Source organism: Rhinichthys klamathensis, unplaced genomic scaffold, assembly GCF_029890125.1.
Source record: "Rhinichthys klamathensis goyatoka isolate OS25496 unplaced genomic scaffold, OSU_Roscu_1.1 h1tg000165l_1, whole genome shotgun sequence".
NCBI lineage: Eukaryota > Metazoa > Chordata > Actinopteri > Cypriniformes > Leuciscidae > Rhinichthys > Rhinichthys klamathensis.
The window spans coordinates 1,217,307-1,228,186 of record NW_026606697.1 but is presented as its reverse complement, the minus strand read 5'-3'; the positions used below and the strand labels follow the sequence as shown (position 1 = coordinate 1,228,186).

The window sequence follows — 10,880 nt, the reverse complement described above, 5'->3', positions numbered from 1 at the left end:
ACAGACAAGGCTTAAGCCTAGTCCCAGACTAAAATGCATGTTTGAGCTGTTTTAACTAAAAACAACTTGTACTGACATGCCTTAAAATATGTAGGTGCCATTTTTCTAAGGCACGTTTATAAAAGCTACTTAAATGTCCAACTTGATCTAAGGCCTAATCCTGGCTTAATCTAAGCCCTGTCTGTGAAACTGGCTTGTCTTGCTTTTTTTGAGCCCTGTCTGTGAAACTTAACATGCTTAAATGCAACATGATTTTGTATGGTATAGGGAAGTATGCGATTTCGGATGCAGCCACAGTCATGAGGATCACTTCCTGTTTTATGAGACAAAATGGCTTCCTGCATGTTGGCTGCACCCGACTTTGATTTGGCGCAGTTTTTCAAATATAAATAATATTTTAATATTAAAATGTTTGTTTGTATAAATAATAATAAATAAAAAAACAATTTAAAAATAAGAAGAATTTACCTTTTTTCCTCATTACGATCTCACTTAACTATACATTTTAATTTAGTCATTTACATATTTCACACTAGGCCTATCTGTCATGCTGTGTTTACATTTTTTAATGCTAATTAATTTATAGTTATAAACAGCAATTTGATCTTACAGCCACAGAACATCTTCCCATCATTTCTTCAGAAACTCAATTTAACCCTTAAACAGGACCTTTCGGCTCTGGGACCCAAGCAAAATGAAGTGTTTTTTCCCCCGACCATAAGTACCGAAGGATTCAGTGACAGATTCTGGGTAAAAAGGTCTATCGACACAGATGTACCAATCAGCCAGTGCCAATCAGCCCTTAAGAGTGATATAATTGTCAGGTCAGGAGGGGAAAGACTGCTGAATGAAAGACACCACCTTTCCTCCAGCCCCCCCACTCACTGCCCACCATTATACCCAAGCAACAACAGGCCAATTTGTCCATGAGGCCCTTGTACCCACACTCCCTGCCGAGTTATTTAGCTCCTCTCCTGCTCTTCAATGGCAGGTACTGATTAGAGGGGCTGCAATCTCCCTCCCTGTTCCCTTTAAAAAACGAGGAAAAAAAGAAAAGAAAAACTAGCCCCCTTCATCCTGGCAATCTTTAATCTGATTACAGGCTTTCTACAGCTTTTCAGACAAGACCGGCCATGTAGGACAATGGCAGGCCAAGTGGTTCCACACACAGCCTCTGAGCTATGTGATCCAAGTGTGGATCTCTAGGCGCTCTAACTCCGCTGGCAGTTCTTTTCAGAGTAAACTAAGGCTGGGTCGGCCCACCTGCCCGCTCCCCTTCACACAGGGGATTAGCCAGAACATCTCTGTTACAGGAGCGACACCCTCCCCTCCTCAGACCCTGACCCCCCCGTCCCCTGCAGACTTGTTTGATTAGAGAGGAGAAGAGATTTGACCCCGGGTCTCTTGCTTTCAGCCGCTCAGCCCCGATGCGGCGGTAGATCCTTAACTCTGGGCCCCGCCTCCCTCTTCCTCATCCCCATGGGAAAGCCGATGGGAATCAGTGGATGTGCCGGCCTGCTCCGCTGCCGTCCGCCTCGGTTATACCTTGTAATCCCTCAAACCTGAGTAAGCTGTTGTGTATTATATGCCTTGACTTTTTTTTTTTTTTACTTTGACTTCAAGGAGGCTTCAAAAAAGCCACTGCAAAACATAGAGGGAAAATAGCAATGGAGATTTTGAAGGGAATTTTTTTTTTTAAAGTTTAGGGTAAAAAATATTTTGAAGTAAAAAAAAGCAGCATACTAAAGTGTAGTTAGGAGATTTGTATAAGCTGTTATAAAAAAAAATGTGAAGTGAAGATGTGAATTATGTATGATTTTTATATGTTCTGCTGAACCAGTGGAAACTGAGGATTAAACCAGGTTTTAAATACTTTTTTGAAATAATTTTTGCTGATATTTTTTAATTTTTTATCCACTTTTGTGTAAATATCTCAACTTTTGGCAGTCAGAGCAGAGCAAATAATGAACCAAAATTGAGATATTAAAAATTGTGGCTGAAAAAATTGTTGCACTGGAAATGGAATGTCAAGTCGAGCACATTGCATTGTGGGATACAGTGTGCTTTTTTGGGTAATAGTAGGTCTTCCTTGTATTCTGTTACAGCTGATTTACATAGTGTGCTCAATATACATATTGTGTATTGTTTCTGGCCTCAAAATTAAACAGCACTTTTTTCATAGTAAAAATGAAAAAAATAGATAGAATCCACGATCTATGTCAAACTAATCCTAACCCCAGTTTTGGCAGTCAGTACAAATTTTGAGCCAAAATTCAGCTGTCACACTGGAAATGGAAAGGTCAAGTCGAGCACATTGCATTGTGGGATACAGTGTGCTCTACTGGCATTTTGGGAAATGTTGTTATTGGTCTTCTGTGTAATTTATGCATAGAAAATGTACATATATTGCACTCGATATACATAATATAGCCTACACTGGAGAAATAGTATTCATTTTTCAACTCAGCCTATTTTGAGTCTTTTGTCCGCAATATTACACAGTCAGTAGCATTAGTAATAGCACACCTATTAAATTCATGAACATGAAATCATGCACAAACTGAAGTCCTTCATAAAGACACGAAATCACTCAACACCATCATCGGCGTCTTGCTGTGCTCATTCACAAAAGCAGTGCGTATTTGAAGTTCATTAAATGTCACGCTGATTGATCAGGAAATGACCCAATTGACCCCGTTTGACCCTCTACAAGGAGTCTATTTCCATTAGAATGGAGGAGTCTGGCCTGAGGGTGACCAGAAAGCACGCTAACAGATGACCAGCAGCTCAATTAAACAGCTTTGTTGGGATTTTGACAGACTCTAGATAACCGCTAATCACTGCGCGTATTCAATAAAAACCAAAAGCAATGTTTAAGCATTTTTAATTAAATGAAACCTGAAATCTATACGGTTTGATCCTGAAGATATCAGGATCATTAATAGTAACCAAACAAATGTATTAATTAACAAGATTTATTTGTTTAAAAAAATTCTGCCATGTCAAAAGACAATCAAATTATTTTAAATCCATGTCAAAACCTTTATATGTAATAGAATATATAGTTATAAGCCTACTCTGCTCTGATTGGTCAGATAGCCCAGTCTGTTGTGATTGGTTTACCGCTTACAGTGCATCAGAAACGAAAACGCCTATTACCATATCTGAATTTCATTTCCTCAGGCTCAGCACTTGATACACAGCAAATATGATCAGTAACAGTGGCGTCTGTGCAGTTTCCGTATCAATTTAAGTGCTGGTCCTCCTTTTGAAGTGCATGCAAAGTGGATTCACAGCACAGAAAAGCTTCTTCTCGACATGTCGACAACGCGAACCAAACTCTTCCAGTCTCAGCTATAACTACAGTGTTTGGGGGCGGGGCGAAGTAGACATTGTTCGTGGGCAGCCAATGGAGATTAGACACACTATGCAATTAGCCAATTAGACAGACTATGCAAATTTGTTACAAAGGTTTGTAACAGGAAGTGAGACAGGATTTGCAGAGGACTTGTTTCAGCAGTTCAAAATCGATTCAAGAGACAATAATTACAGACCTTTTACATTCACAAACAGCTATTACACACTGCGTGAAAGGTTATAATTCGAAAAAGTATAGTAAGGCACCCTAAAACACTCAAAAAAGTGATTTGGTCAAAGAAGAGAGATTTCAAATGACGTTTGGCAGAAAATTAAGATGCACAGTTGCCTTCATTTTATATTTGAAAGAATTAAAGCAAGTTATTTAAATTATAAAGTAGCCTACAGTATTGTCTTTCGTAAAATGTTAATTAAACAAACAAACATTTAGCAAAGAACACCAATGTAAAGTCATTGAGTTGAAGATTGTACTAATATTGCCTTTTTAATTTTTTTACTGTTATATTTAAAATTACAAAGAATAGAAAGCGTTATAATTTAAAAACTCCAAAGAAATAATATTACTATCATTCTACATGGTCTGCAGACGCATTGAACTCTCAAAAGTTCTCATTTCTTCAAATATAATAGTCTAAATACAAGGAAGGAAGCAATATCACATCACTGTACAAATTTGAAAATAACTATAGATAAATAACTAACACATTCATCATATCAAAATTGTAATAGTCCAGTCAATTCATTAACACAGCAAACATAATAAAGTACAGTAAATATTAATTCATTCTTTTACATAATGATTGAAACTTAATATAATTTAAGTTTAGAACTATAGTTCTATAGTAATTATGAAATATATATGCATTAGTTTCAGACATTTGATTAAATTAATTTGAGGACTGTAAAACACACAGACTTGAAATTGAACTAAGAGCTGACTCGTGTAGTAGCCTTGCAGGCCAATACCTCCAAAAGGTATTACAGGGATTCTCTTCAGCACAGACTTGGTCTGAACATTCTTTCTGTCTCTTAATTAGTAATATTTTGTCCCAATATGATGTGATCAGGTCCATCTTCTTGTGTCATAAAGACATTGTGCATTCCTTCATTCTTGCATTAGCTTTGTTCCACAGAGAAGTTAGTATCTGACCTGAAGGATGAAAAAATAAAAATGCATATTTAAGACCTTTAAAACAATCCCTTTATTAAAAAATGTGAAACAGTTTGCATAAATGTCATTTTGCATAAATGTGGACTCATAAATGATCAGTTTCTCGATCATTCTGTTCCTGTGAAACTCTGAAACTCTATTATGCGGTGTGTACTGCCATCTCGTGGTGATGTATTAGAATGCAACAAGCACTTCAAAGTTCAATTCTAATTTAGAGAATTTTAACTAAATAAAATGACAAACTTTTGATCAAACGTATATTCTATATATAAATAGGTACAGTATAGTGTCTCTTTGCATAACATCAAGAGAATCTAGGAGTACATCCTTACATCATGTTAGCACTTTTGCCGACCATGTGGCTGTTGTATTCTAGAATGGGAGGGATGCTCTCCTCGTCTTCAGGCAGCTGTAAAAGAATGATTTTCTTTTTTTAAACACAACTCAGACCTTCACACTGTATAGAAGAAACCGGGCTACTTGTCACATTTATATATAATTATATTCTGATTTGAGTTTTATTGTGCCACCTAGACCTTATAGCTGTGCAACAATTAAATACATATTCAAACTCACCTCCCAGTACACCTCATCATCAAAGCAGTTATCATCTGATGGGTCTCCCCAGAATGGCAGTCTCAGGATGCAACCTGTATATACATTATACCAGGGTTATTATAGTTAACTCAAACCCTAAAAAAATACATTTATTATTTGGAATAAAATAAACAATAACTGTAATTATATATATATATATATATATATATATATATATATATATATATATATATATATATATATATATATATATATATATATATTATGGATACTAATTAATTAAATGAAAACAGAAAATACAACAAAAAATAAATCTCAATACAAAAATAACACTGAGATATATTTACATTGTGTGCAACAGCTACATTTTATATTCTTTTACGTGTGGATTGACAGTATTTCAGTATATGTTTTTTTTTATGCTCACCTACGATAATTCCACCTACGATTCCAAAAACGAGAGCAACACAAATACCAGCTGCCTGGAAGCCTCCTTGCATGGCAGGTGTCCTCTCAGCAAAGGCCCCTTTAAAATCAAAGGTGTTTACCAACCTGAAAAAGACAAGGATTTGTATCAACAACATATACACACTTTTACTATTCAAAAAGACTTTTTTTGATACTTATAAAACTGATTTGAAACAACACTGAGCTGCATAATGACACTATTGCCTTGAGTAGAGCCGCTTTACAGCTGAAACTAAGTCATTTCATGATTGATGACTATATTAAAACCGTTTCTTAAAGGTACACTATGTAACTTTTTTGTTCAAAATGAACAAAATTGAAATAATACATCATCAATCCTTTATCCAGAACGTGTTTTTGTCTTACCCTGATTCACTATGGTAAGCCTATTATAAGTATCTATATTTTAGACAGGGCAGGATAGTTTTCACAGGAAATTGCGTACTAGTTTAAATCTAAATTGAAATCTTATTTTTTTACTTTGGCTTTTTAAATTTTGTGTTAATTTTGCTGATTTTATTTTGTGTTGTTTCCTTTCATTGTAGTGAATGTTTTATTAGCAGTAGGATACTATCTCTCTCTCTTTTAGTTATGAGAAATAACCATATTCATCCACACAGCGCTTAAGCACTACCAAAACAATGTTCTTCTGCAAAATCCACGCAGTTTTGTTTTTAAGTGCTAGATGGTGCACCTTTAATATGAAGCTGCCTGAAAACAATCAGTATTAAAGCACTATTTAAATACATTTGACTTGACTTTTACAAATAAATCAACTTTGTATGATTTAAATGTTTCAATTGAATTGTGTACTAATAGAAAGTAGACAGTCACACTCACCCTTCATGTCCATAGACACTCTCACTGGCAACAGCCGCTGTGATGGCACCTATAACTCCCCCGAGGATGCCGGGCATGGCATGCAGGTTGTGGATGCCACAGGTGTCTTGGATCTTCAGGTACTTCTCCATGAAGGGCTGCATGGGGGGGAAAAAGCAGGTATAAATGAATCCATTCCCGCAGCGCAAATGACTCTCAAATCTGCTCTTCTGTCACACTCACAGTGATCACCAGGTAGCCGAACGTGGAAATGATCCCACAGAAGAAGCCCACGATGAGAGAACCGTAGGGTGAGATCATGAACTCGGCCGCTGACCCCATCGCGACGCCCCCAGCCAGAGTTGCATTCTGGATATGCACCTATGTTGCAAAAAAAAAAAAAAGGTGAAATATTACGAAACACAGATAGGATGCTGCAGATGTAATTGTGACATTATGAAGTGCTGTAACTTACCATGTCCAGTTTTCCCCTCTTGGCAGAAAGGCTGGATATGGCAAATGTAGTCAGTACAGAGGAAGCCAGAGCAAGGTATGTGTTTATGGCCGCCCGGTGTTGACCATCGCCATGATCTGAGATGGCAGAGTTGAAACTGGGCCAGAACATCCAGAGGAAGAGGGTCCCTGTAAGAGGAAACGTCTTCAGATAAAGGACGGGAGTTTTTGAAAGCGGCTCATGTAAGATCTTATCAAGGGTGCGTAACTTATTAAAAGGACTCAGTCATAACATACCGATCATAGCAAAGACATCAGAGTGGTAGACAGAGCTGCCCAGATGCTTGCTTTGGTCGAGCTTCGGTCGGTAAAGAATCCATGATATTGTCAGACCGTAGTAGCCTCCGAAAGTGTGGATGACCATGGATCCGCCAGAGTCACGAGCCTGTGAAACGCAAGAACAGTTGAATAAAATCTCGATCTAGGCAGACATTTTCAGGATGATGGCTACTCACCAGGGTTATCATCAAGAACTAAAACTATTTTTGTTAAAGGGTTAGTTCACCCCCCCAAAAAATGTAAAGTCTGTCGTTATTTACTGCACCCTCAAGTTGTTCCAAACCTGTATGAGTTTCTTTCTTCTGTTGAACACAAAAGAAGATATTCTGAAGAATGTCGGTATTCAACCACACGGTTGTGGTTGACGGTAGCTATTGACTTCCGTGGTATTTTTTTCCCCATACTATGAAGTCAATGGGGCCCATCAACTATTTGGTTACTCATATTCTTCCATACAGGTTTGGAAGAACTTGAGGGTGAGTAAAAGATGACAGCATTTTTATTTTTGGGTGAACTTTCCATTTAATTGAAATAAAGCTGAAATAAAATATCGGTATTAGATGAAAAACACATTTTGTTTAATTCAAAGCACTAAAATTAATAACGGCAACTAAACTAAAACTGAAATAAAAAATATTCTAAATGGTCAAATATTTAAAAAAAAAAATACTAATGGACATAGCAAACAGTATTATTTTCAGTATGATTGATAGACTATAATAATTTAAATTAATAATAATTTAAATTTGTTTTAATTTTTATGTTTTAATTTTAGCAAAGTTTTAGTAATTGTTGTTTTTGTCATTTTTAATCTTTTTTTTAATGTCTATATAGTTCTTAGTTATTTTAATTTTTTTATTATTTTAGTACTTAAACTAGAAGAAAATGAGAAATGGTCCCTTTGAAACTAGCTGAAATAAAATAAGTTAATTTTGTATATAAATATATAATCTTTTATTTCAGTTGACGTTTATTTAATTTCAAGAAAACGAAAATGTTTATATGGTTTCAGTTTTAATTAACCCTGAAAAAAAAATGTATAAAAATGTAACGAAAATGAAAATGAAAAGTATAACAATAAAAGCTCTGAGTATATAAACAATTCTAAAATAACACTGCTACTCACATGGAGAACATGAAGAATGAGATATTCCTCAACCGCAAACAGTGTGATGCCAAATAGCGTCAAGATCATCAGTTGAACTGGACTGACTTTTCCCAGGAGAGCTCCATATGCAATGAGACATCCCGCCACACAGAAGTCGGCATTGATGATACTGGCGAAAGCAAGATGGGAAATGATGAATATCAGCTGTATCACACAAATCACCGTCTTCTGATGCATTGTTCGAGAAAGTGGTGATTTAAACGGCCTTCTGATGCCACTATATGGCACATTCTTCATGTGCAAGAGTAACCAAGGACCTTAAATAAATGAATCAAAAGAAGTGATTCGAAGATAGTGAGGTGCAAAACGTACTTCTCAATCCCGATCTTGATTGTGCCGTCAACCGGGTCCAGAAAGTGGAACCAGCCCTGCATGAGCAGAGCCCACTGCAGACCAAAGGCACCGATGAGAAAGTTGAATCCCACCCCGCCGAAGCTGTAGCGCTTCATGAAGGTCATGAGAAAGCCGAAACCCATAAAGATCATCACATGTACATCCTGGAAACCTGAGGAAAGTGGTCGGGAAGGTTAATGGATGAAAATATAACACAACTTCCGTAACTTTCTACATACCGAAAACTATTTTATCCGTTACAAACTTGAGCTATAAACTGATTTGAATGGCCTTATCAGTATATTCACACGAATACTCACTTGGGTATCTGAAGTAGAAGTCGTTCTCGATGTCGCTCGTGATGTTCTTCTCATGTTTGTGCTCAGACCAGTGCGCATCTGATTCTTCATCGTAACGGACAAACAGTCCGAACAGGATGATCATGGCGATCTGCCACACGAAGCAGACCACAGGCAGGCTGATCCGGACGTTAGGGTTCTTGGTCCCGCACCAGAACCCTCGGCAGCAGTCAACGAAGTTCCCCATGGTGAAGTAAAGAGATCATCTGTTGGGTGAAGCTCTCTTGTAATTTCTGAGTGAAGTGCTGCTGTATTTATAGCTGGTGATCTGGAGGTGTGTCATCATGCTCACCTGGTGCAGGTCTATCTTCTGGAAATGAAATCAGGGTGGCTGACACTCACCTGACAAGACTGATCAATATCTTATCTGGTGTATGACGACTTCTTTTTTTTCTAAAGAGGTCATACTAGTCTAACTAGACATAATTATAATTAGACTTGGACTAAAGACAATTCAGACCATCTTCTTTGACAACTGCAATTCACCCTCAGGTGAGATTATTTTCTTTGCTTTTTTTTTTTTTTAACCACATCTACCAGACGTTTTGGACTTCTGGAAGGTTTTTATATTATATAACCGATTTAGATTGCTGTGCAAAAAGTCAAAATCAAGAAAATCAGGGCAAACACGTTACATAAGAATAGGAGACTTTCAGTGTAGCTGTTTATTCTGCTTTGTCTTGGTCTACTACAGGGCAAAACATGCACTTCTTTTGAATAAATCATCTGAATAAATCATATCGCCTTTTTAACTCATAAAAAAAAAAAAAAAAAAAGACTCTACACAAGTAGTTGACTTGAACTTTTCAGCAGTGTGACTAAGATAAAACTAGGTTAAACAACATTTTTCAATTATTCGAAAATAATTATATAAGAGACTACATATTTGTACTTTTTAAAAAGAAAAATCTGTCTGAAAAAAAATCTGAATACAGGAACTAGTGAAGGCAAAAATATAATTAATAGTGAAATAGTGCTCAGTTACAAAACATAAATGTTGCATCATTTATACAGTATATGTACATTTTAACCTAAAAATATGGAATTGGTGTTGCATAAAATGAGTGATGCAGCCATTAATTATATTTTATTATTCTATATAAAAGATCATTTTTCAAAGCGATTTGATTGCAGACAAAAGGGCTATATAAATGTAATGAATTATTATTATTAAAATCTGCATTTTCTGCTAAATCTTTTTTTTTTTTATCTTAAAGAGATAGGTGAGCACAGAGCCGATCCTCCCTATACGCACACTACGCAAGCTGCGTAGGGCCCCGCAAATTACTCAAGGCCCCGCCTCCCCCTCGCGTCAAAGCGCGTCAATCAAAGTTTACAACATCGATGAGATAATTAAGCAGCCCGATCTCATGAAAGCGCGTATTTATACCACGAATTTAATTTCTCGTGCCATTTATACGCCAAAAATAGTTTTTGCGTGCATATGATACGCACTTTTTGGCGTGTAATATGCACGCACTCCACACCCCTAATCCTACCCAAGAGATTTACAGTGCGTAGCATATGCACGCAAAAAGCATTTTTGGCGTATAAATAGCACGATAAATTAAATTCGTGGTAGGCTATAGATACGCACTTTCATGATATTACGTTTGATAATACAAAGGGCAACGGTTTTTGTTTATAAACTGCAGCTCGGTCGCGCGTTAACATGAGTTCATATGCGCGTGCACAAAATGAAACGCGCACTTTCCAGAAAAAGAAAAAAAATCTATGGGGACCAGTTACCAGTACAATATGGGCGTTATGGCACTCTTCATTAGGCGCTCACTTTAAAACAAGACAATGATTATCAAGTCTCCAAATCAGAATA

The 10,880-nt window shown here is 36.7% G+C and overlaps 1 protein-coding gene across 1 annotated transcript; it reads right to left on the bottom strand.

The window, feature by feature from the left end:
- Window positions 1–3,849: 3,849 nt before the first annotated feature.
- rhcga (Rh family, C glycoprotein a) lies at window positions 3,850–9,283 on the bottom strand. Its single transcript, XM_056259162.1, has 11 exons — window positions 9,008–9,283; window positions 8,667–8,859; window positions 8,313–8,463; window positions 7,145–7,292; window positions 6,870–7,036; window positions 6,638–6,775; window positions 6,416–6,552; window positions 5,535–5,659; window positions 5,126–5,199; window positions 4,882–4,958; window positions 3,850–4,528 (listed from the first exon to the last, which is right to left on the bottom strand). Exons 1-11 carry the CDS (start codon window positions 9,231–9,233, stop codon window positions 4,495–4,497), a joined length of 1,470 nt encoding a protein of 489 aa, XP_056115137.1. The 5' UTR covers window positions 9,234–9,283; the 3' UTR covers window positions 3,850–4,494.
- Between the last annotated feature and the right edge of the window lie 1,597 nt (window positions 9,284–10,880).